Genomic DNA, 27533 nt, shown 5'->3' on the forward strand with positions numbered 1-27533 from the left:
AGTGCACACGGAACACTCTCCAGGAAAGATTACACATTGGGTCACAAATCAAGGTTTGGTAAATTCAAGAAAATTGAAATCATATCAAGCATCTTCCCTGACCACAACACCATGAGACTAGATATCAATTACCTGAAAAAACCTGTAAAAAATACAAACACATGGAGGTTAAACAATATGGTATTAAACAACCAAGAAATCACTGCAGAAATTAAAGAGGAAATCAAAAAATATCTAGAAACAAATGACAATGAAAACACAACAATGTAAAACCTATGGGACACAGCAAAAGCAGTTCTAAGAGGGAAGTTTAGAGCAATACAGTCCTACCTCAAGAAACAAGAAACATATCGAATAAACAACCTAATCTTATACCTAAAACAATTAGAGAAAGCAAAATGGATTAAAGACCTAAATGTGAGGCCAGACACTATAAAACTCCTAGAGGAAAACATAGGCAGAACACTCGATGACACAATCAAAGCAAGATCCTTTTCGACCCACCTCCTAGAATAATGGAAATAAAATCAAGAATGAACAAATGGGGGAGAAGAATCAAGATGGTGGAGTAGGAGGATGTGCGCTCACTCCCTCTTGCAAGAGCACCGGAATTACAACTAACTGCTGAACAACCATCAACAGAAAGACACTGAAACTCACCAAAAAAAAAAAAAAAAATCACACGTCTAGAGACAAAGGAGAAGCCACAATGAGACAGTAGGCGGGGCGCAATCGCATTAAAATCAAATCCCATAAATGCTGGGTGGGTGACTCACAAGTTGGAGAACAGTTATACTGCAGAAGTCCTGAGGGTTCTGAGTCCCACGTCAGGCTTCCTAACCTGGGGGTCCAGCAATGGGAGGAGGAATCCCCAGAGGATCAGACTTTGAAAGCCAGCGGGATTTGATTGCAGGACCTCTACAGGACTGGGGGAAAATTAGACTCCACTCTTGGAGGGCACACAAAAAAGTGTGCTCACCAGGACCCAGGGGGAAGGAGCAGTGACCCCACAGGAGACTGAACCAGACCTACCTGCTGGTGTTGGAGGATTGCCTACAGAGGTGGGTGGCAGCTGTGGCTCACTGAGGAGACAGAGGCACAGGCAGCAGGGGTTCTGAGAAGTGCTCATTGGCATGAGCCCTCCCAGAGTCCACCATTAGCTCCACCAAAGAGCCTGTAAGCTCCAGTGCTGGGTCACCTCAGGCCAAAGACCACCAGGGTGGGAACACAGCCCCACCCATTGGCAGACAAGCAGATTAAAGTTTTACTGAGCTCCACCCACCAAATCAGATTAAAGTTTTACTGACCTCAGCCCACCCAGCCCAACCCACCATCATCAGTCCTTCCCATCAGGAAGCACTCGCAAGCCTCCTAGATAGATTCCTCCACAAGAGGGCAGACAGCAGAATCAAGCAGTATCAGCAGTATTTCATCTTGTGAAACTGAAAACCACAGCCACAGAGAGAGAGAGAAAATGAAAAAGCAGAGGACTTTTTACCAGATGAAGGGACAGATAAAACACCAGAAAAACAACTAAATGAGGAGGAGATAGGCACCCTTACAGGAAAAGAATTCAGAATAATGATAGTGAAGATGATCCAGGACTTTGAAAAAGACTGGATGCAAAGATTGAAAAGTTTACCAATGACCTACAAGAATTAAAGAGCAAACAAACAGAGATATGCAACACAATAACTGAAATGGAAAATACACTAGAAGGAACCAATAGCAGATTAACCGAGGCAGAAGGGCGAATAAGTGAGCTGGAAGATACAATGGTGATAATCACTGATGTGGAAAAGAATAAAGAAAAAAGAATGAAAAGAACTGAAGACAGCCTTAGAGACCTCTGGGACAACGTTAAACTCACCAACATTCGCATTATAGGGGCCCCAGAAGGAGAAGAGAGAGAGAAAGTACCTGAGAAAATACTGGAAGAGATTATAGTTGAAAACTTCCCTAACATGGGAAAGGAAATAGCTACCCAAGTCCAGGAAGTGCAGAGAGTCCCAGGCAGCATAAACCCAAGCAGAAACATGCCAAGACATATAGTAGTCAAATTGACAAAAATGAAAGACAGAGGAAAGTTATTAAAAGCAACAAGGGAAAAATGACAAATAACATACAAGGGAACTCCCATCAGGTTAACAGCTGATTTCTCAGCAGAAACACTGCAAGCCAGAAGGGAGTGGCATGATATATTTAAAGTGATGGCAGGGAAGAACCTACAACCAAGAATACTCTACCCAGCGAGGATCTCATTCAGATTTGACGGAGAAATCAAAAGCTTTACAGACAAGCAACAGCTAAGAGAATTCAGCACCACCAAAACAGCCCTCCAACAAATGCTAAAGAAACTTCTCTAAGTGGGAAACATAAGAGAAGAAAAGCACCTACAGAAACAAAAACAAAACGATTAAGAAAAATGGTAATAGGAACATACATGTCAATAATTATGTTGAATGTAAATGGACTAAATGCACCAACCAAAAGACACAGACTGGCTGAATGGATACAAAAACATGACCCATATATATGCTGTCTACAAGAGACCCACTTCAGACCTAGGGACACATACAGACTGAAAGTGAGGGGATGGAAAAAGATATTCCATGCAAATGGAAATCAAAAGAAAGCTGGAGTAGCAATACTCACATGAGATAAAATAGACTTTAAAATAAAAAATGTTACAAGAGACAAGTAAGGACATTACATAAAGATCGAGGGATCAATCCAAGAAGAAGAGATAACAATTGTAAATATATATGCACCCAATATAGGAGCACCTCAATACATAAGGCAAATGCTAACAACTATGAAAGAGGAAATTGACAGTAACACAATAATAGTGGGGGACTTTAACACCCCACTTACACGACTGGACAGATCATCCACACAGAAAATTAATAAGGAAACACAAGCTTTAAATGACACAATAAATCAGCTGGATTGAATAGATATCTATAGGACATTTCATCCAAAAACAGCAGATTACACATTCTTCTCAAGTTCACATGGAACATTCTCCAGGATAGATCACATTTTGGGTCATAAATCAAGCCTTAGTAAATTCAAGAAAACTGAAATCATATCAAACATCTTTTCTGACCACAATGCTATGAGATTAGAAATCAATTACAGGAAAAAAAAACTGTAAAAAACACAAACACATGGAGACTAAACAATATGCTACTAAATAACCAACAGATCACAGAAGAAATCAAAGAGGAAATCAAAAAGTACCTGGAGACAGATGACAATGAAAACACAATGATCCAAAACCTATGGGATGCAACAAAGTTAGTTCTAAGAGGAAAGTTTACAGTGATACAATCCTACCTCAAGAAACAAGAAAAATCCCAAATAATCTAACCTTACACCTAAAGAAACTAGAGAAAGAAAAGCAAACAAAACCCAAAGTTAGTAGACAGAAAGAAATCATAAAGATCAGAGCAGAAATAAATGAAATAGAAAGAAAGAAACCTATAGCGAAAATCAATAAAACTAAAAGCTGATTCTTTGAGAAAATAAACAAAATCGATAAACCTCTAACAAGACTCATCAAGAAAAAGAGGGAGAGGACTCAAATCAATAACATTAGAAATGAAACAGGAGAAGTTACAACGGACACCACAGAAATAAGAAGCACCATAAGAGACTACTACAAGCAACTATATGCCAATAAAATGGACAACCTGGAGGAAATGATCAGATTCTTAGAAAGGAATAATCTTCCAAGACTGAATCAGGAAGACAAAGAAAATATGAACAGACCAATCACAAGTAATGATATGGAAACTGTGATTAAAAATCTCCCAGCAAACAAAAGCCCAGGACCAGATGGATTCACAGGTGAATTTTATCAAACATTTAGAGAAGAGCTAACACCCATCCTTCTCAAGCTCTTTTAAAACATTGCAGAGGAAGGAACAATCCCAAACTCATTTTATGAGGCCACCATCACCCTAATACCAAAACCGGACAAAGATACTACAAAAAAAGAAAACTACAGACCAATATCATTGATGAATTTAGATGCAAAAATCCTCAACAAAATACTAGCTAACAGAATCCAACAACACATTTAAAGGATCATACACCATGATCAATTGGGGTTTATCTTTGGCATGCAAGGATTCTTCAATATATGCAAATCAATCAATGTGATACACCATATTAACAAATTGAAGGATAAAAACCACATGATCATCAATAGATGCAAAAAAAGCTTTTGACAACATTCAACACCCATTTATGATAAAAACTCTCCAGAAGGTGGGCACAGAGGGAACCTACCTCAACATAATAAAGGCCATATACAACAAACCCACAGCAAACATCATTCTCAATGGGGAAAAACTGGAAGCATTCCCTCTAAGATTAGGAGCAAGACAAGGATGTCCACTCTTGCCACTACTATTCAACATAGTTTTGGAAGTCTTTGCCACAGCAATCAGAGAAGAAAAAGAAATAAAAGGAATCCAAATTGGAAAAGAAGTCAAACTGTCACTCTCTGCAGATGACATGATACTATACATAGAAAATCCTAAAGCTGCCACCAGAAAACTACTTGAGCTCATCAGTGAATTTGGTAAAGTTTCAGGATACAAAATTAACACACAGAAATCTCTTGCACATTTATACACTAACAATGAAAGATCAGAAAGAGAAATTAAGGAAACAATTCCATTCACCATTGCAACAAAAAGAATAATATACCTGGGAATAAACCTAACCAAGCAGGTAAAAGACCTGTACTCAGAAAACTATAAGACACTAATGAAAGAAATCAAAGATGAGACAAACAGATGGAGGGGCATACCATGTTCTTGGACTGGAAGAATCAACATTCTAAAAATGACTCTATTACCAGAAGCAATTTACAGATACAACGCAATTCCAATCAAATTACCAATGGCATTTTTTACAGAACTAGAACAAGAAATTTTACGATTTGTATGGAAATGCAAAAGACCCCGAATAGCCAAAGCAATCCTGAGAAGGAAAGACGGAGTTGGTGGAATCAGGCTTCCTGACTTCAGGCTATACTACAAGGCTACAGTGATCAAGACAGTATGGTACTGGCACAAAAACAGAAATATAGATCAATGGAACAGAACAGAAAGCCCAGAGATAAACTATGGTCAACTCATCTATGACAAAGGAGGCAAGGATATACAATGGAGAAAAGGCAGCCTCTTCAAGAAGTGGTGCTGGGAAAACTGGACAGCTACATGTATAAGAATGAAATCAGAACACTTCCTAACACCATACACAAAAATAAACTCAAAATGGATAAAAGACCTAAATGTAAGGCCAGACACTATAAAACTCCTGGAGGAAAACATAGGAAGAACACTCTGACGTAAATAACAGCAAGATCTTTTTTGATCCACCCCCTAGAATAATGGAAATAAAAACAAACAAAAAAAAAGTGGGACCTAATGAAACTTCAAAGCTTCTGCACAGCAAAGGAAACTATAAGCAAGACAAAAAGACAACCCTCAGAATGGGAGAAAATATTTGCAAATGAATCAACAGACAAAGGATTAATCTCCAAAATATATAAACAGTTTATCCAGCTCAATGTCAAAAAAACAAACAACGCAATAAAAAAATGGGCAGAAGACCTAAATAGGCATTTCTCCAAAGAAGACATACGGATGGCCAAGAAGCACATGAAAAGCTGCTCAACATCACTAATTATTAGAGAAATGGAAATCAAAACTACAATGAGGTATCATCTCACACCAGTTAGAATGGGCATCATCAGAAAATCTACAAACAGTAAATGCTGGAGAGGGTGTGGAGAAAAGGGAATGCTCTTGCACTGCTGGTGGGAATGTAAATTGATACAGCCACTATGGAGAACAGTATGGAGGTTCCTTGCAAAACTAAAAATAGAACTACCATATGACCCAGCAATCCACTCCTGGGCATATACCCAGAGAACACCATAATTCAAAAAGACACATGCACTCCAATGTTCATTGCAGCACTATCTACAATAGCCAGGACATGGAAGCAACCTAAATGTCCATCAACAGATGAATGGATAAAGAAGATGTGGTACGTACATACAATGGAATATTACTCAGCTGTAAAAAGCAATGAAACTGGGACATTTGTAGAGACATGGATGGACCTAGAGACTGTCATACAGAGTGAAGTGACTCAGAAAGAGAAAAACAAATATTGTATGTTAACACATATATGTGGACTATAGAAAAAGTACAAATCAACTGGTTTGCAAGGCAGAAATAGACACAGATGTAGAGAACAAACATATGGACACCAAGAGGGGAAAGCGGGGATGGTTGGGGGGGGGGGGGATGAACTGGGAGATTGGGATACCAAACTGTACACTCTAAATATACGCAGTTTATTGTAAAAAATAAAAAAATTTAAAAAAATTAAAAAAAGAAAAGAATAAACAATGGGACCTAAAGAAACTTAAAAGCTTTTACACAGCAAAGGAAACCATAAACAAGACAAGAAGACAACCCTCAGAATGGGGGAAAATAGTTGCCAATGAACCAACAGACAAAGGATTAATCTCCAAAATATACAAGCAGCTCATGCAGCTTAATACCAAAAAAGCAAACAACCCAATCCACAAATGGGCAGAAGACCTAAACAGATATTTCTCCAAAGAAGACATACAGATGGCCAACAAACACATGAAAAGATGCTCAACATCACTCATCATTAGAGAAATGCAAGTCAAAGCCACAATGAGGTATCACCTCACACTGGTCAGAATAGCCATCATCAAAAAATCTAGAAACAATAAATGTTGGAGAGGGTGTGGAGAAAAGGGAACCCTCCTGCACTGTTGGTGGGAATGTAAGTTGGTACAGCCACTATGGAAAACAGTTTGGAGGTTCCTTAAAAAACTACAAATAGAACTACCATATGATCCAGTAATCCCACTACTGGGCATATACCCAGAGAAAACCATAATCCGAAAAGAAACATGTACCATAATGTTCACTGCAGCACTATTTACAATAGCCAGGACACGGAAGCAACCTAAATGCCCATCAACAAATGAATGGATAAAGAAGATGTGGCACATATATACAGTGGAATATTACTCAGCCATAAAAAGGAATGAAATGGAGCTATATGTAATGAGGTGGATAGACCTAGAGTCTGTCATACAGAGTGAAGTAAGCCAGAAAGAGAAAAACAAATACTCTATGCTAACTCATATATACGGAATCTAAAAAAATGGTACTGATGAACCCAGTGAGAGGGCAAGAATAAGGATGCAGATACAGAGAATGGACTGGAGGACACGGGGTTGGGGAGGTGGGAGGCAAAGGGGAAGCTGGGACAAAGTGAGAGAGTAGCATAGACATATTTACACTACCAACTGTAAAACAGATAGCTAGTGGGAAGTTGCTGTTTAACAAAGGGAGATCAACTCGATGATGGGTGATGCCTTGGAGGGCAGGGACGGGGAGGGTGGGGGGAGTCATGGGCCGGAGGGGATATGGGGATATATGTATAAATACAGCTCGTTCACTTTGGTGTACTTTAAAAGCTGGTACAAGAGTGTAAAGCAATTATATTGCAACAAAGAGCTTAAAAAAAATAAGTGAAGGACGCACTTAATACAGACTCTGTGTTTTATCGACTTGATCATGGCATGTTTTTAAAGTACTTCGACTTTTTCAAGAGCTGTTAACTCTCCGTGAAACTTGATCATGGTGAAGAAAAATGTTAAACAATTTCAGACTTTAACAAGCATAATGATGAAAATGGCACCGAGAGCTAATATTCTTGAGTTTTTCTATGGACCAGGTCCCGTTCAAAACTGCTTTATGTGCCTTTTCCCATTTCACCACACAAGAGCTGCAGGAGAGTTACATTTAGTGGTGCTCACATTTTATAGATAAGAAAGCTGAGCATGAGAAAGGTTAAATGACTAGCTTGAAATGATGCAGCTATTTAATGGTGCAGTTAGGATAGAACCGGACTCCACTTTCTTAAGCGCTATGCTAAAGATAACCAAGGAGACTTCTAGGCTTCTCAGTGCTGCCCTGATGTTCACCTTCACCTGGGCCTCCCTTCCAGCCAGCTTGTGCACACCTTCCTGAGTTGTGGAAAGGACGGCTGAGGCTTGCTTGTAAGTGCATTAGGAGATGGCAGGTCCAGAATGAGGGACTGGACCCTCAGTCTCATTCCTCTCAGTTAGCAGCGGCTAAGAGCTGGAGGGGAGGGAGTTTGGGAAGCAGGAGGCATGCACGATGATGCCACACAGACAGGGTTGTCAAACAGCCCCATAGTGGCCAAGTCAGCGAGCTCATCCCTAGGACCTGCCAGCTGCTGCAGGATGGGGACATCCCTCGCAACCCTCCTCCCTTGCACCATTAGGGGATACCAGAAGCCGGTTTGACACACATCATCAAAATCACCATCCTAAGTTTCCCAAACTGTATTCTATGTTTGCTCCCTGTAACTTCCCAAACAAGTCCAAGCTATTTTGTTTGTCTTGGCGCTTTTCCTCCAGGCCTGGGATGAGGGTCCTTAGTCTTAGGGCCTCCTTTCTAAATCTTACTCTCCCTGAGGGCTTTGTAAGATCTTCCCCAATCACCATATCTATCAGCCAAAGTCAATCTTCCTTTTCGTTTCCTGCGAAGAAGTGCCCATTATGCTTTTTTGATGGCAATTCCTTACCAGGAAGACCCACTAAAGCACCTCTTCCCAATACATACTATGAATTTTATCATGCACTAATATTAATGTCTCAAAACACAAGTTAGTTTTAGGACATGGGTCAATGTTAAAGGCAGTTGATTTATATCTACATTTCAAGAGGCCAATTTGATGACATCTAATTTTGGGGGCTATTAATGGGGCTGGTGAAAACCCACCCTAGGAACAGGAGAGGTAGCAGGACTTCCCTTTTCTTACCGTCCACCTGTGCCTACATTATTCGTCTTGTTTTCAATCTGCAATCCCTTGCAGAATCTTTTAAAGCCCTTCATTCATTCTGAGGGCCGGGGTGTTAGTTCAGTTAAAATGAGATCACCCTAAAACCCTCTTAACTGGATACGGGGAGACCCACAGTGCTCACAATAGGGGGAAAGCGAAGGAACCAGGCTGTGAGGGTGAATGGATGTCCGATGCCCCAGGTGCGAGTGCTTCCCCTCACACGTCCCCGCCAGGATAACCGATACAGTCTAAGCAAGGTATCTTGACTTTCTGACGTGTAGACGTACCACATGAGTACCAGTGTCCATCTGTATGTTAAATTAATACAGCTTAACTTTTTTATTTTTAAGAGAAAAATTAGTATGAATGGAAGTTCTAAAATCTTAGCCCCCCCATCCCCCGCGCACACACACCTGTGCACGCTCTGGGGGCCCCTGTCCTAGAGCACTTGAACGCCTGGATCCCTCATCCCAATGGGGTGGATGATGCTGCCTTTCATTGTCATGCCATCGTTCAGCGACATCTCACGCCATGCCTCCAACTTCTGGTATAGGTCCTGCACCTTCCAGCCCCGCCCAAACACTGTATAGTGCAGAGCAAGCTGTCAGAGCTCTGCGGTGAGAAAAGGGCAGACTGAACAAGTCTAAGGTAGACGTGCAGACTGACAGTGACAAGGCAGGGAAGTCTCTGTAACAATCACGCCATCTCAAACTCTACTGAGTCTGAGTCACCTCCAAAAAACATGATGGCCCCTAATTAGAGCATGAATTTGAAAGTTCCTCAAAATATGCTGGTGCTGAAGGAAGTAAAATCTATGACTCTTTAATAGGGATGGTTCTCCCAACAAGTTAGACTTATGAGAGCAACTGGGACTATTATTTTCAAATTACATGTAAAATTGGGGTGCCAGCCTCCTGGACATGACAATTATTTCCTAAGATTCCTTATGTTAGTAAATGATCAAACTGGTCCCTTCAAGGAGCTAAACCATGTGGTTATATTGGCCTAGACTCTTCCCCCATATAACCCTGTAGAATTTTTCAACCTTTATTCATAGTTTCTTCCTAAACACTATTACTCACTTATAATTTCCCTTCCAAAGGATGTATTATTAGAACAATAAATCTAGACTACTATGTATGATATATTACCACTTAGTGAATTGAGATTTCCAAGCAATAAGATTAAATTTATGAAAGTCCCAGGTTCTAGCATCTATGGCATAAGAAAAGAACAAAGTGATAATTAATTACATCAAGCATTCCAAATTTTTATATAATGAATATAAAAGCTGCCTGTTTACACAACGCTTTTTTTGTGGTTTTATACAGATTACATCAAAATTAGGGTCGATTTTAGGTATGTCAACCTCTAGTTAATCTCAGACACTGTATACATATTTTAGCTTATTTACACACACACACACACACACACACACACACACACACACACAGCCAATTGCAAGTACAGCTGGTTCCTGATTATATGAAGAGGAGAGTCAGCACACACAACCTCAAATGGGAGCTAAATCGAAAAATCAGTTTTTATTTAGCTTAAGTTAGATTTTATGTAATTCCTTTCCCATGACTTGCCTTTCTTCCTTGAGTATAAGGAATGGATTTTATGCCAGCAGCTTGGTGGTGGTGCTGGGAGGTGCCTGGGACAGTATGTTCCCTTGCTCATTAGGAGTTTCATTAGACGCACTGAGTTATTAGATATTCATTCATTAAAACTAATTTTTATTAAATACCCATTCATTAAAACTAATTTTCTATGAAGTAGAACTGCATTTATCAAATCGTGGCCCTTATATGCCTGCTTTCGTTTCACCTGAGGAATTATGATTCCTGAGGTCACTCCCGCTATACTAAACAAAATTACTGGGGCTAGGACTGGCAAGGAGTTTTTCTATCTTAAAACTCAACAGTAAGAAAGAAATACTAGGGAAAAAAATTAGGCAAAAGATTTAAGCACCACTTCATCAAAAAAGACATATGCATGCCAGATAAGCACATGAAGATGAGTGATGAGATACCAGCGCACAATTATTGAAATGGCCAACAACGTTAAAAACTGACAATATCAAGTATTGATGAGAACGTGGAGGAACTGGAATGCTCATACATTGCTGCTGAGACTGCAAAATGGTTCAGACTCCTTAGAAAACCATTCGGAAGTTTCTTATAAAGTCATGTGTACATTTACCATATGACCAAGCAATCTGACTCCAAGATATTTACTAAAATGAAAAGAAAGCCTATGTTCACACAAAAACCTGTACACAAATGTTCACAGCAGACTTATGCATAACAGTCCAAAACTAGAAACACCTAGAAACAACCCAAATGTCTTTCAATTAAACAGATAAACACACTCTGGTGCATCCACCTAGTAGAATACTATCCAACAATGAAAATGAACCAACTCATGACGTGTCCAACACCTTGGATGTATCGCAAATTCATTATGCTAAATGGAAAACCAGATGCAAGAGGTCTGATGAGACACTGTCTGATTCCATTCACGCAGCATCCTGGAAAAGGCAAAGCTACAGGGATGGAGACTGAATTAGTGGTTGCATGAGGTTAAGGGTAGAGGGAGAATCTGACTAAAAAGTGAGACCACCAGAAAATTTTGGGGGGGACTGGGAGACAGAATTGTTCTGTATTTTGATTGTGGGTACAGTTAAGGTAGCTACGCATTTGTCAAAATTTAGAACTGCACACCAAAAAGAGTGAATTTTATTATATGTAAATTTTAAAAAATTATATGTAACTTTTATTATATGTAAATTAATGGAAATCCACTTCCCTGATTATTTTTCAAGAAAACATTTGAGCATCACTTCTATATAATATTTAGCCTTGTCATGCCATCAGCCACAATTCCCTTCTAGATTCTCTATACAGCTTGAGAAAGACATATGTTGTTTGTGGCTACAAGCAGACGCTGGCAGAAGAAAGCTCCTTACTGCCAAGGATGACACTTAACTGACCAATTTTCCTAAGATAATAAATCCGAACAAGGTAGAAAGAGCAAAGAGTGAACACTGGCCAAACCACATCAACAACAGCTACACATACATGCCAAGTGATCATTTCCTCTACTCACCACGAAAGGGTTATGGGGACAGAGATGGAGCAAGAACACAGAAAGTGCCAGGACCAGAGAACAGTGAGAAAGAACTTGAACAGGAAAGCAGAACTAGAAATCAATAATAGATACAGTAGCGCAGGTAGAAAGTAAGGACTCTGGTGGTAGCAGTTGTTGCCAGTTGAGCCCTTACCAACTGCCAGGCACAGTGCTATGAGTACTGCATCCACTCAGTCCTCTTCTAGGAAGCAGGTATTATCTATTTTCCAGTTCACTGATGAGAACATTGACACCCACTGGGTTAAGTGACTTGCCCAAGTTCACACAATTAGGAAGAGACAGAGAATGCAGTGGGGACCCAGGTCCACTCTGACGGGCAGAGTTCATGATTTCCACTCCACCAAGTTGCCTCCAGGAAAAGGTAGCTTATCCATAGATAATAGTCATACCTCGGAGATAGCACGGGTTCAGTTCCAGACCAACAGAAGAAAGGGAATATTATAATAAAGCAAGTCACACGAATTTTTTGGTTTCCTTGTGCATATAAGTTACATTTACACCACACTGTATTCAATGAAGTGTGCAATAGCACTGCCTAAAAATACATTGTACATACCTTAATCAGAAAATACTTCATTGCCAAAAAATGCTATCATCTGAGACTTCAGTGAATCATAACCTTTTTGCAACAGTACATCAAAGATCACTGACCATAGATCACCATAACAAATACAATAATAATGAAAAAGCTTGAAATATTGCGATAATTACCAAAATGTGACACACTGACATGAAGTGAGCAAATGCTGCTGGAAAAATGGCACTGATAGACTTGCTCGATGCACGGTTGCCACAAACCTTCAATTTGTAAAAAAATGCAGTATCTATGAAGGGCAATGAAGCAAAGTGCAATAAACAAGGTATGCCTGTATATCATACACAGGGTATTTAACATGCCTCAAATATAAAAATCTGGATATTAAAGAGTACAAGTGTACTTTATGTAGGAAATATGCTCTTGAAACTCTGCTATTTTTTTTTTAATTTATCAATACTCAGGAAATTTTCTTGTGAAAAGAGCCGTGAAATAAATATTTTAGTAAAGCAAAGAATTCCTTTGTGCTATAACCAATCACTCCATAATCCTTATGCTGCAAAAGTTTGGATTTTATTTCCTTAAAATAGGGCATACTTTCAACCCGTAACGTGTTTCTAAGAAACCTACCTATAATAGTCAGTCCTGGAAATAAGTAAACAAGATTAAGAAGTTTTATGATATGAATAAATGAAGAACTTCAGTTAATTGCCTTTTACAGCTCTTCTAAAGAAACAAAAGGGGGACTTCCCTGGTGGTGCAGTGGTTAAAAATCTGCCTGCCAATGCAGGGGACATGGGTTCGATCCCTGGTCTGGGAAAATGCCACATGCCGTGGAGCAACTAACCCTGTGTGCCACAATTACTGAGCCTGTGCTCTAGAGTCCGCGAGCAACAATTACTGAGCCTGCATGCCATAACTACTGAAGCCTGCATGCCTAGAGCCCATGCTCTACAACAAGAGAAGCCACCACAATGAGAAGCCCACGCACCACAATGAAGAGCAGCCCCCACTCACCACAACTAGAGAAAGCCTGCACGCAGCAAGGAAGACCCAATGCAGCCAAAATAAAAATAAATAAATAAAATAAAACTAAAAAAAATTCAAATGGAAGAGAATGGTTAAAAAAATGAAAGAAAAAAATAAAGAAACAAAAGGACGTATGGGACAAATTAAAATCTTTAAAACATTCCATCTCTGTAACTTGCAGGATCTCAGTAACATTCAAGGCAGCCACATGACCGCTGTACCCATTCCCCAGCTTATGCAGTAACTAAGGTCCATACTGAATAGAAAGGGGGTTACCCAAAGAGGCCAAGACCACACGAAGTCAAAGAAATATCAACAGCATTCAATCCCCAAGATGCATTCATTAGCAAAATAAAATACTGAGCTATTTAGGTTTTTGTTGGGATAAACACGGTATAAGACTGTGTTAATACTTAATTTTTTCCGACTGCTCATGAGTAGGGGATTAGGGATCGAAATTCTCTCTTAGCCAAGGGATTGATTTTGTATACCATCTTGCTAACTCCCACTTAAAAATGAGCAGGATGAACCAATTGGTCCAAAAAATAGAGTCATTACACAGAAAGACACGACGCAAAACACACATTTCAGGATTGGCTCCTCTAAAGAGAAAACTCACATCAAACTATCTCATGCAACAAACAGCACACAATGCCAGACTATCTATCTGCAAGAGAATGACATGCAGAACTCCAGTGTGTGTGGTTCCAAAATATGATCAGAAGCATATTAAACTCATACCCGAATCCAACCCCAAAAAGTGGCGCTAAGGGCTTAAAAGACATTCTAAAGCACTGAAAAATCAGTGTCAAAAACTAATCTGAAAAATATTTGCTTAAAATGTTCACAGGAACTAAGATGATGTGTCTGTAATTTGCGGGGACCCTATTTTTCACTTACTATCAGAACTGTGACATCCCCAGCATCTAATATTAAACACAATTCCGGGAAACCTGACAAATGTTTACCAGGCCCCTTGATAACAACACAAGCCCGAAAAGCAAAGCCTTATTTGGCTCTAAGCAGAATGCTTCTATAGCGCCTGCGAGAGTGAACTCAACAAGGTTAGTAAAAACAAAATTCTAAACTTAAAATAGACCGTAAATTCATGTAGTATCATGTGAATGTAAGCGAAAGCTAAAATGTAATGAGACAATGAATTTGGTTATTTTAAAAATCTGCCCCCAATCTTCTGGTAACCAAGATGAAATGCTAATATTTCCCTTCTCTCTCTACACTAAATCCCCTAGCTTCCATCTAACAACAACAACAACAACAACAACAACAGCAAGTCCTTTAAGATATTCCCTGGTTACCTGGAACTAAAATACAAGCCTGCTGTTTCAGAAACACAATTTCAGGGGCAGATATTCCAAATATATCGGCGGGGAAGAAACCACAGCTTTTGAATATGCAACATACTTTTTCTGGAAGCTGGGATTCCACTTCTTTCTTCAGTCTCCTCAGTAAAAATGGTCTCAACACCTTATGCAGACGTCTGATGATCAGTATAGTTTCTTCTTCATTTAAGTCCACCTACAAGAGAACCTTAGATGAATTTGATCTTAAAAAAAAAAAAAAAAGATCTTTCACACAGTGACTCTTTATGTTACATTTATTCTTGGTTTCAATATATGATTGAAATTTTCTGTGCATTAAGGCCAGGTTTCTACCCATCAGGTACACCTTAGAATACTGTTCCCACCTGCCTACCAGGTGGTAACAGAACAGCCTCTAAATGTGTCTTTGTCTGATTGCTGAGTTCTGTGGGAAATGGCCCAGAGCCGCCAGTTTTAGATCAGGAGTGTTAACAGCTCAGAATTTTATGGGATATGATTGCAATAAGGGCTGACTAAAGACTGAGGCGGAACATGAGTGAAAGGGCAATAGTTAATGTGTTCTTCCTTAAAACGGAAGCATTAAGATAGGCTCTTAGCTTTGAGTGTCTCAAATGCAGAAACATACCAAGGGAACAGGGCTGGAACATGAAAAGAAGAACAAGAGTGGATCCAGATTATGCTGGTGGGTTTCTAAGCCCCTCTACCTGACTCCTTTGCTCTGCTCTGCTCTTGTTCAAATCCTGTCCTAGTTATTGATATAAATCCTCTGCTTTCTCTTTCACCTTCCTCTATTCACCTCTAGGGGGCAGAGCCGATTGACATTATCTTCTAGCAATGGGCAAGCCACTGAATTCCTGACCAAAGGCAAATGCACCTGTAACACATCTCAAAATTAAAGGGCCAAAGAGTTCCCACGTAAACTTCCCTAAAGCATTCTAAGTGGTTTTTCATTCCTATACTTTAAGAAATCACTGATCAAAAGGACAGGTACCTATTTCTTTTCTTGAAAATGATCCATGTTGCCTTTCATAAATGAGCTTTAAGAGAAGAGAGTGGAAGGAGTAAGAAGAAATTTGAAAATGGCTCCTCCAGGGTCGAGGAGTATTTATATCCACACAAAACTGAGGCTCACACTAAAATCCGAAAACAATGTATAAAGAAAATGAGTGTAAACTAGTTTGGTTTTACGTACAAACTCTTGATGTGGAAATGGTTTAAAGGGAAGGCCAAGTGTATAATATGGAAATTTTTTTTTTCAAGGTTTGTGTTCAGTTGGTTGAGGTGTGGTTAAACAGACTGAACACACATCTCTGCATTTATCCTCCCTGTGGCCCACAGCAGTTAAGCATTCCACCAGCCAGCAATACCCTCCGTCAGCCCGGTTAACACACTGGCAAAAAGGCAACGGGATTAGGACAGCCTAGATCCTAGATCCTAGAATCACACATCCATCTCTAGATCCATTTGCCTAGGATGAAAACATATCCCTGGAGTGAGGACGTGTGCTCCAACCACGGACTGGCTTGCTAATACTTTACAACACTGTAAACCACCCTGTGGCTTCTCTGTGGCTCTACTGTTCTTAGCTTTAGGTCCTTTCATTTCATTTCACTGTCATGCAGTGGGAAAAAAAAAATAAAAGACCAGTACCCTCTCTCCAGTCATCGCAAATGGAGCATTAAACCACTGCTCAAATGTGCTGCAGCTCTTAAAAATGGTGGGGAGGAGGAAGTTGAGGAGGGCCCAGAGTTCCGGAAGCTTATTCTGCAGGGGGGTCCCGGTCAAGAGGATCCTCCTGGGGGCCACGTAGTGAGTATTCAGGACCTGAGTCAGCTTGCAGTGGTGGTTCTTCATTCGGTGGCCTTCGTCCACTATCATGTATTTCCACCGAATCTGTAACACAAGAGGGGGGATCCACGTGTGGTGAACAAGGGAAAACACAACTCCTCCCGAGAGGCACGTGGGGATGTGGAAAACCAAAGAACCGTGCTTGCGCTACGCTACGGCACGATACTACTTAGCGTAAAAGAGTCTTAACAGTCTGTTTCCCATACCTGAGAGCTGATCATGCACCACGTGATAATGGAATGGAATAACAGAACGTGATTCCAAATTACCCTTCCACAAAGAGGGAAACTTGGGCCCAGAATAGAATGGTTGGGCCGGGACTGGCTCCTGTGTCTCCTCATCCAATACTCCTTCTGTTAATGCTACGTCATGACAGCTGTGCCAGATTTAATGGCTATGTTACCTCTGCTCAGAGTAAGTACAGAATATAGCTCCTCACTTGAAGCAGAGGTTCATGACTGATTTCTCTAAGACGGCATCAGTAGGTCCCTATAGCTGAAGTATCCTGGGTTCATGCCCTTTCTTCTACTACCTTGGCTGACTGCTACCTTCAAGGCTTGGCTTGTGGTTTTTTTTTTGTTTGTTTGTTTTAATTTGAACTTAGTTGCTAACATTTAGAAGTTGAAATATCTCACATAAAAATCTAAACATTCAACTTCTTTTAAAACATTAGAAAACCTGGCAACCTGGACTCAGTTCATACATATTCCTTACCTGCCAGGTCCGTACCTGCCAGGGCTAGGACCCCGAATTCAAGATGTCTGAAATGAAAAGACTGGCTTACTGGCAGAGAGGGCAGTGCTAAAATAGCATTCCTCTGTTTATGCCAAAACTTCAGAATGCAACACAATATATTCCCTCCAGCATGACTACCACTTCAAAAATAAAAAATGGGACCATATGACACAATCTTCCTTCCTAAGTCGACACACCGTCCCCTTCCCCTCTCACATCTGACCCTTCAGCCCTCTCCAAGGTCATTGTTTCTCCAAGTGAGAACAATGCGGGATATCCCACTAAGCCCATCCATTCTCCACAAAACAGGGGCAGTGGCCAAGAAAAGCATCTGGTGCTCAGATGTCCCTGGATCCCGCTGCAAAGCGCTTAGAAAGGAGGGAGACGGCAAAGCATTCTGTAAAGTCCTCGCCTTCCTCATTAGAGGCACCAGTAAAGTCACGGGAAAAGGAACAAAATCATCAGTCAGGCTGGGGTGTTCGGGTACAAGAAACTGCCAGAGTTTTTGTTTTGTTTTGTTTTGTTTTGTTTTGCCTTCCTTCACCGTCTCTAAGAAAACTGCTTAAGAACAATTAAAGTTGTATGATCAATTGTCCCAAACTTACCAATGGCGTGAAAAGACGCCATGAGATATAAACGTATTTAAATCAATACTCTAAATCTACTTCCCTGCCTGATTTAGCTTATGAAATAATAAACAAGGAATCAGAGGGCTATGATTTTGCTATTGGGTCTACTTCTAATTAGGTTCTCCACTTGGAAAAAAATGACTACCCCTTTCTACATCTTCATTTCTCCAGTAACAAATAAAAGCATTACATCTCGTTACCAGGCGTCTCTGATGAATTTTGAAATACATATGCAGAAGACACGATATGAATTTTCTTAAAAGGATCTCAAATGTACAAACACATTCCCACAGTTACACTGAAAACACATCATTTTTGACACTGCCAAATTCATCTCGGAGCATGGCGAAGAGGAACACCGCATTGTTGCTAGTGCCATCTCAATGATTAAACCTCCCCTGGGAGCCCATTTCCTTTGTGTTATTTCCTAGGATGACATGAAGGGAATGCTCCGTTGCCAGAGCAAAGGTTTAATGCAGAGACAGAGCAGACCCCAGAAACAGTGATTCTGTTCAATTCTGGCCATAACTTAGTTTCTGATTATAGTGCTTTCAAAACACCACAGGGTAAAAGAAATGACTAAAGGAAAAAAAAAAATTTAAGTTTTCATACTTGCTCCATGACAGAAACTACTCCCATCATTCTACATGAATATATTAGGAGACAAGATGATATAAATGGGAAAAAAAAAAAAACAACTTCTACTTTTTGGCCAAGGGACAACTTAGGACACACAAATTAGCAGACATGTAGGGCGCAGGTAGAAAACAACTCTTTCCCGGCTCCAAGGAAATCATCACAGAAACAGCTCAGAGTAATTCAAACAACAATCGCCCATTATTTCACCAGGAAAAACATACAACAGGAACAGCACAAAAGCTGCAGCTTGGATAAACGTTCATATGGAGAAGACCATATGGAGAGATGCCTCCTCGTCTCTAGAGAGACAAAGACACAAGAGGAATGAAGTCACGCTGCTGACAATATCCCAGGGCAACAAAAACAATTATTTCTTCCACAAGCACGACGTTCAGGGCTGTTGGAGAGAAAAAGAGTTGCAGAAGGAACCCAGGTGAATTCTTTTAAGAGATGTAAACTCATTCACTATGACAGGATAGGTAAGAGCCCCAGGTTCAATGACTCACAACAACAACAGAAAGCATACATAAAATTAAAAACCCGTGACCAAAATATGTCTGATGGAGAGAGAGAGAGACAGAGACAGACAGAGAGTGTGCACAGCTATCTAACAAGCAAATTACACTAGTGGGTATCATTTGGGGGATACTTTATACTCTAGTTGCGATGGTCCATAATTAGAGATAAAAGAATTTTTTTAAACATACCTTTGCAAGAATGTGCTTGTCTTTTATAATGTACTCGTAAGTGGTCAGGAGGACGTTGAATTTGCCACTCCGCAGCTGGGGAACAAGGGATCGACGCATGGCAGGGGTGCCCTGAATGGGAAGAAAATACAGATATATATTACCTGATGCGAGGAGGTGTGCATCGCCTCTCACTCCTCATGGCTTAATGGAGCCCAGACACGTGAGTAAGGACTGCACATACATGCAATTATCATATACAGATCCATTACCCAGGAAGAAAGTGCCTGGCAAAATTGCCTGCACGTCTGGACACTTTTCAGACCTTTATGGAGAGGCTTTCCCACTGCAGACCGAGGGAGGGCGGGGAGAGAAGAGGAAAATTATGGCGACCCCAAGGTAGCAGAGAACCCGCTGCTCTGCTGAAAGGCTCCGTTTCTCCAGGGGCGTCCAGCAGGCAGGTGGGCGCCCGGGCAATTGCCTGACTTTGCAGGAAAAGTGGGCACGGCGTCGGCACGCGGGACGTGTGACATTTGTCATTTGTATTACTCTCATCAGAAACCTCACAATATGATAATTAACAATTTTCTTCTGCATTTCACTATCTGAAAGTAATTATGGTTTATTACAGTAATCTTCCTGGGATGATTAACTCTCACTGTTTAGTACATGATGTACATGACAAAACTTTACAACCAAATACAGTTCACAGATGTGCATATGGAATCAAGAAGCCAGGGTCTATTTTTTGCTTTTCCACATTTATATATAAATACAGCATTCCAAACCTTGTAAGAAATTTTCACCACAGAAGGAGCCCATTTGTCAAACTCATACGTCCAGTTAGACAGAGTCCTACAGAACAGAACAAAAAACACAGAGAGATATTTGTATAAAAATCTGTGGTTAAAAAGATTTTTCTTACCCGCTTTAAGGCCTCACCTTGAAAGGGGCTACAGAATATGAACTATCTCAACTACACATTCATTTTAAAGGTGTGGAAATACGAGATACGTCAGAAATAAGCTGCCACAAAGTATGACAAGTGTGTTTGTGGGTTCATAAGATACCTTGTAAGAGAAAAAAAAATTCAAAGAATGCATAAACATAGAGAGCAAAAAAAAAATCTTAATTTTAATACTGAAAAATGGCAATTACCAGAGTGATCTGAGGGCTCTTTAGAAACAGCCATATAAAGTTCCGCGGAAAGTTGAGTCAGGAAAAAGAAATGACAAAAGTACATGAAAATTCTAAATAAATCTGTCAAGAGGGAGCAGGGGAAAAATATTGAATGCTTTAAAAAAAAAAAATCCCTGAAAGCGTCAATGTAATACGAGTCAGAACATGCAAAATATAGTTGAAAATGCAAAATATATATTCAAGATGTAGATAATATGGGAAGGATATCTAAGTACCATGGATTCAAATACTATGGATTAAATAGGTCTGCAAATAATTCTCGTTCAGACCAAATTTGAAGAAAATACTAACGCAGAATCCTTATTTTTTCTCAAGGTCCAGGTCTGTAATTAGCAATGAGATCTAGAAGAAGATCTCAGTGAACAGAACTGCAACCTCACACCGACACTCAGATACACTCCCATCCAAGGACGGTGGTTTTGAACAGGCATCCCTTCCCTCAGGTATATCCGCTAAAGACCCACGAGGAACCATGCAGTGGGCGAGGCACCGGGAATTTAACAGAGAACAGCAAAGACCCATCCTCACAAAGCAACAAAATCAGCAGCGGGAATTTAACAGAGAACAGCAAAGACCCATCCTTACAAAGCAACAAAATCACTGCAGAGAAACTGTGAGTACTGAGGGCGGTTTAATGCAAAATTCATACTTATGATTTTGATTTACATTCTGCTTTAAAAGGGACACAAAGGAAGATTTAAGGATATATGATTTTTGAATATATGTAACCTTTTGGAAATGGAACAAGGGGAAAAAAAAATCAAAGAAATCTTAAAAAAAAAAAAATCAAAACCTTTCAGCTTCATGAGTCACTTTAGGTGTGATAAAGAATGAGACCCACTGTGCAGTGTGCAGGCTGTGTAGACCGCAATGCTAGGGGTTGAAAAAAATCACTTCATCCTGTGCTTACGTAGCCAATCAAAGGGGGGGAGACGGGGTGGGAAGTGAAAACCTAAATCCAGATTATATGCTCTTGATAATCCCACTACAAGTTACAATTCTGCCTTAAATGAAAAACAAGGACAAACCACGCATAGGGCGAGCTCCAACATAAAGAAAGATAAGTGAAGAATAAATGGCGTTACTTACGAAAGGGGAACAATGATGAGATAGGGGCCATTGAGTCTTTTGTGCTCCATCAGATAAGTGATGAGTGCAATGGTCTGTATGGTCTTTCCCAGCCCCATTTCATCAGCTAAGATTCCGTTCAAATTGTTATTATACAGAGAAACCATCCATTCCAGGCCCTGGAGCTGAAATGAAGAGTAATTGCTTCAATTATCCAAGATCTGCACAGGTAATTAATACTAATACAACTCAAGTGAGGCTGCGACTTCCTAACTCCTCGGTGCTGTATGTTGGATTTCCCACAGCAGGAAAGTGGGGGGAAGCACCAACACAAAAAGAATTTCAAATATGAGCCTGTAATCATCCCCGCTGCTTGGCGGGTGCCGAGTGCTAATCAGATTTAGAGATGATGGGCTGGAGTGTGCTGGGGGGGGAGTGAAGCAGCTTTGCCGTTCATCCCTCCTTAGCAGGTCACAGTATATGACATTCTAGAATTATTATAAATGAAGAAAACCCAAAGGAAAATCCATTCCAGCCACTCCAAGAACAAAAAGCCAATGTGCGGATTATAGGAAAACAAACCAGAAGGCAGACATGGCATGAAGATCACAGGTCATTAGAAATAGCCTTCTGGGTAATGAAGAGCATCCTGGTCCCCTGGGTGTGGGATCCCCTCAAGTCAGGAAGCAGAGTGACCAGGGAGCCAGGGGCACCTGCTGAGCCCACAGGAGGGCACTTCCTGTCAGAGAAAGCTCCCAGGCATCACATGGAAACTTTTGCAATGTAGGTGCTCCCCAAGGGCAGCGGACTGCCTGGAAACATGTTCAACATATTGTTAAAGTACAGAAGCCCAGCACCAGAGACACAGCCTTGGATTCCCCATGTTAAACACAAGAAAGATTGGGTGAAAATACAAAATTTTTCAACTTCCCTCTCCAACCACCAATTCCCTTCCACCACTTTATCACAGATTCTGCTTTAAATGATAGGATCATCATCTCTCTCTCTCTCTCTCTCTTTCTCTCTCCACACACACACACACACACACACACACACACACACACGTTTACTATCTCTCTCTCTCTCTCTTTCTATATGTATATAATTGCTAAAGTCAATTTAGCTTGCTAATGAAGTTATGCTTAGGGAAATGTTAATTTTAATTTGGTTTATGTAAAAACGAAGCAAGTAGTTCCTTTACTTTCAATATTTATTAACTGGACCATGCAAGGAGCTATAGCAGATGGAAACCTAGGTATGTCAGATGCATGCCTCCCTCCGGGAGCTTGCTGTCAAAGAGGAGCCGATGAGCCATTCACGCACCAAGAAGCGGTTGGCAGTGCCAGTGTCATGCATGTACAACTGTATGCACCAGCACTGTTCCTGGGAAGAGCACTGCAATGATTTGAAGAAATACTTGGATAAGCCGCTTAGAGTCCTCATACCTTGCAAGACTCTGAATCATCCTAAAGGTTTTTGCAGAACAACAGCAACACCAAGAGATGAGAGGAACAGAAAGAGGTCCCACAGGGATGCACAAAAGACAGAGAGGGGCAGAAGGGGAATGATGGGAACCCTTAGTGGGGGCTGGGGGGTGGGAGGAGCTGTACACCTGCAACATGACCCCAGAACCACTAGACTTTTAGGAAAGTCAGATAAGTGCCAGAAGTATTTGGATGCTCAGTGGCTTGGTGGTTGGTTTTTTTTTTTTTTTTTTTCCTTTTTAATGAAAATTGGCAAAGGAGCCAAATTTTGCTGTTTTAATCCCAGATAAAGCAGAGGCAGAAATTGGCAGCAGAGGGGACTAGAAATTCACCAAAAAAAAAAAAAAGAAAAGAAAAAAAAAGAAAAAAAAGTGGAAAGTGATTTGGACTTTCTAGACCATGGAATCAGAGGGGCTGGACATTGAGCCAAGCTTACACAGCTTTCCAGGAAGCAGCAGGAAGCCTTCAGCTATGTCAAGGTTAAGTAACTATTTTCAATACAAAAGCTTGTCAAGGAGCGAGATGACAGAAAGCTTACTCATGAACAGAGTGATCTGGGAAGGCTTTGAGCCACAGTCTGTGTTGGTTTTCTGAGAAATAAAAAAGATTTCATCAGGTAGATGTGGATGGTCCAGGAAGAAGAAAAGCTGTGAAGCAAAAACCCCAAGGTGGGCAGAGCCAGGCACGCTCAGGAAATTAACAGCAGCCCAGTAGAGGAAGAAGGCCGTAAAATTCACATACGGAAGCAGGAGGAGGCAGGTTCCAGAAGACAGTGATAAAGAATGCTTTAAAAGGTGTTGGACGGCAGGAGGAAATCAATGTGGCGTTAAAGGTTATTTATGAATAATCTAAAGAATGCACCTTCCATATATAGATGTACAAGAGTTCATTAGAACCAACTACAAGTTAGCGTCTATGTCAGGTAGGCCAAATCAGGTGAAAACAATTTTGAACTTCATGAAAGTAGCATGGGCTTTGGAGAAAACATGACCTCACTATGGCCAGAGCAGTGGTTCTCAAAGTGCGCTCCAGGGACTCCTGAGGGTCCTCAAAACCTTTTCAGGAGATCCACAAGGTCAAAATGATTCTCTTATTAACACTAAGGCATTATTTGCCTTTTATATTGTGTCGACATTTGCACTGATGATGCAAAAGCAGTAGTGGGTATAAACTGCTGGCACTTGAACACAAATCAAAGCAGTAGTGCAGTAGCAGCCTCGGTTACCCTTCACCCAGACGCAACGGCAGCCAACATAGTGCCGCATTTTAGGACTTTAGTAGATCCAAGTTCTAAAAGTTTGAGAACTGTTGGCCTAAAGCATATACTTCCTAAAGCATATTCCAAAGGACCCTAATTTTACAGGACGTGAACAGACATAGGATATATAAAATGAAAGTCTGGTGGTCAGAGTAATTCAGGGAATAACAAAGTTCGTTATTTCACGGCAAGATGCTGATATGCAATTACAGATTACACACTGATTTCTGCAGTCATGTGTGTGCGGACACACATCATGGATTACCAAGAGGGGTCACTGCCAGGGTGCCCAGATGTCTGGCTGGCTCGGGAAGACCTGTGTGGCACTTATGATCAATAATAAGGGCCCCTGTTTATTCTCATAAGTATCCAAATTTGAAGTAATAAATTATACAGTTATCCAAGTTATAGCTGATAGTATTTCCCATATTTATTTAACCGCAGAACCTATTTTTCCCTTTCTTTCTGAGGTCTACCTCATGGGATAAACGTTCCAAGGAACACACTTTGGGAAACACTACAAAGTGGAAGGAGGTAAAAGATAGGCGCTGACCTCATTCCAGACAGGTCAGATGCAACATCCGTTATGTTTACAGCCTAGTTTTCATCAAAGGAGGGACGCTCACCACTTTATGGTGTCTTAAAAAATTTTTAAAAAGTGTGTAAATGTGGTACACAGCAGCTCCTAGGTGGCTGAATCCATAGTGTTGAAACTATAGCCACCACTGAAATTTTTGAAGAAATGTATACTTCATTTACTTCAAAGAGAGGTTCAGATGTTCCCTACACTCATAGAATGTGGCTGGGCTTTCCATTTGGAAGAGATCCATGGGTAACATGGTTCCAAAGGTGAACCCAGGATTTCTGAAAACACAATTCATTCATCCCAAAACCATAACAGAGAAAATGGGTATGCCCTAGTGAAGATGGTAAAATGGAATGCTCTAAAACAAGCATTACGGGCGCGCTGGAGAGAACTGCCATATCAGAAGCAGTGGGACCCCATCGTCCACTCTCCTAATAAGCCACCAGCATACGCACAACACATCCAATCACAATTAGGTATCAGGGGGCTTCCCTGGTGGCACAGTGGTTAAGAATCCGCCTGCCAATGCAGGGGACACGGGTTCGAGCCCTAGTCCGGGAAGATCCCACATGCTGTGGAGCAACTAAGCCCGTGAGCCACAACTACTGAAGCCCGTGTGCCTAGAGCCCGTGCTCCACCACAAGAGAAGCCACCATGATGAGAAGCCTGTGCACTGCAACAAAGAGTAGCCCTGCTCACCACAACTAGAGAAACCCCGCACACAGCGGCGAAGACCCAACACAGCCAAAAAATACATAAATAAATATTGTTTTTTAAAAATTAGGTAACAGATCGAGACTTGCCAAGAAAACACAAACCACGCCAGTTACCTGATAATGCTTCAGGGTCCCGTTGATGAGGAGGGCCGACTGCTTCTCCACCCTCTCGGAGATGGCGTGGGCCACCGTGTAGTAGGACTGGGAGCCCCTGGCACTGTACTGCATGCTGTACTCATCGTCTACATCTTGCTTAGCCGTCCTGGGGCAGAGAAAGTGGAGGGTCACGCGCAGAGAAGCTGGTGCATGAATGGGGAGGCGAAAACAGCTGCAGTAAGTAGAGCTTTGTTTATCACCTGCTTCATGCCCGGCAGTTAAAAACACATCGTCTATAATCCTCGCAAAAGGCCAGCAGGGTCCATGTTGTTATTACCATCCCCACTTTATGCCTGTGGAGAACTTCAGGCTGAGAGAGGTTCACCACTGGGTCACATGAAAGGTGGTGGCGTCAGGATCTGAACACAGGCTCGTGCGACCTCAAGTGACCACTATGAGTGTGAGTCATACACCTGCAGGTTCACACTTTGCCAGTGAAGCTGTCCCAGGTCCTTGAAATACAAAGATGAATCCTATGCACAGAACACTGCCTAAAGCTTGAAGACAGGTGAGAGGCGGCCAAAGGTGACATTAAAGAGACAGCAAAGAGGAGAGGTAGTCTTCCATTTTCTACGCCTTGTGAACCAGCTACTGTGTTATTCTACAGGCAGTGCGGGGCCATCGAGGGGGTCTTAAAACCTTCAGAGAAGAAGGCAGGGCAGACGGATACATGAAAGATTCCTGAAGTGGGCACATGGCCCTGGAATTAACAGAAAATATCAGAATGTCTATTTCTGCTTTTTTTTTTTTTTTTTTTTTTTAAATCTCATCACTTTAAAATGTTCTACTTTGGGGACTTTCCTGGTGGTCCAGTGGTTAAGAATCCGCCTTCCAACGCAGGGGACGCAGGTTCGCCACCTGGTCAGGGAACTAAGATCCCACATGCCACAAGGCTACTGAGCCCTCCCACCTCAACCAGAGAGCCCACGTGTTCTGGAGCCCACGGCCTGCAGTGAAGATCTCCAAGACATCACGTGCTGCTACTAAGACCCGAGGCAGCCAAAAATAAAGAAAGAAAATGTTAAAAAAAAAAATTCCACTTTGCATATTGTTCCACCACAATTTTCTTTTAACACTAGAGCTATACAAGCAAAGAGCTGTGTAGCCCACTGATGGAGAGGATGAGGCATGAGGGTGAGGCGTGGAGCTGGGCACTCAGGAAGGAGGAGAGGGTTCTGGAGTGTTTCAGAGACTAGGATGGGGGGAGTCGGTGGCTGACCAGCGACTGCAACAAGGACGTGTCTCACTGGGGTTTCTGGGCGAGTGTTGATGCCATTAAGGGAGGCAGGAAAGGTGGCCAGCTGGGGGGTCAAATTCCATCTGGGACAGAAGTGCTCGTGACACGAGAAGCCCAGGAGTGAGGGAGTCAGGAAGGAGAGGAGGGCGGGAGGAAGGAGCTGAGCAGGGACACTCTGGTGACCTCTGATGGCAGCATTTCAAGCAGAGTGTGGGCATGAAGTCGGCTTCCTTCCTTAGACAAAATTCTCTAAAAGAAAATTCAGAAAGCGTAACCCGCACGAAATGCATT

The 27533-nt window shown here is 41.3% G+C and overlaps 1 protein-coding gene across 4 annotated transcripts in view; it reads right to left on the reverse strand.

Moving 5' to 3' along the window:
* Positions 1–27533, reverse strand: part of SMARCA2 (SWI/SNF related, matrix associated, actin dependent regulator of chromatin, subfamily a, member 2) — a 181967-nt gene that overhangs the window by 97562 nt on the left and 56872 nt on the right. For all 4 annotated transcript variants that reach the window (XM_057724018.1, XM_057724017.1, XM_057724016.1 and 1 more), the window contains exons 14-19: positions 25964–26111; positions 21827–21990; positions 20326–20392; positions 19559–19669; positions 16651–16893; positions 15083–15196 (exon numbers count right to left, since the gene is read on the reverse strand). In XM_057724018.1, coding sequence (XP_057580001.1) covers positions 15083–15196; positions 16651–16893; positions 19559–19669; positions 20326–20392; positions 21827–21990; positions 25964–26111 — 847 coding nt within the window. The remainder of the gene's footprint in view (positions 1–15082; positions 15197–16650; positions 16894–19558; positions 19670–20325; positions 20393–21826; positions 21991–25963; positions 26112–27533) is intronic.

This window comes from Hippopotamus amphibius, chromosome 2, assembly GCF_030028045.1.
Source record: "Hippopotamus amphibius kiboko isolate mHipAmp2 chromosome 2, mHipAmp2.hap2, whole genome shotgun sequence".
Taxonomy (NCBI): domain Eukaryota; kingdom Metazoa; phylum Chordata; class Mammalia; order Artiodactyla; family Hippopotamidae; genus Hippopotamus; species Hippopotamus amphibius.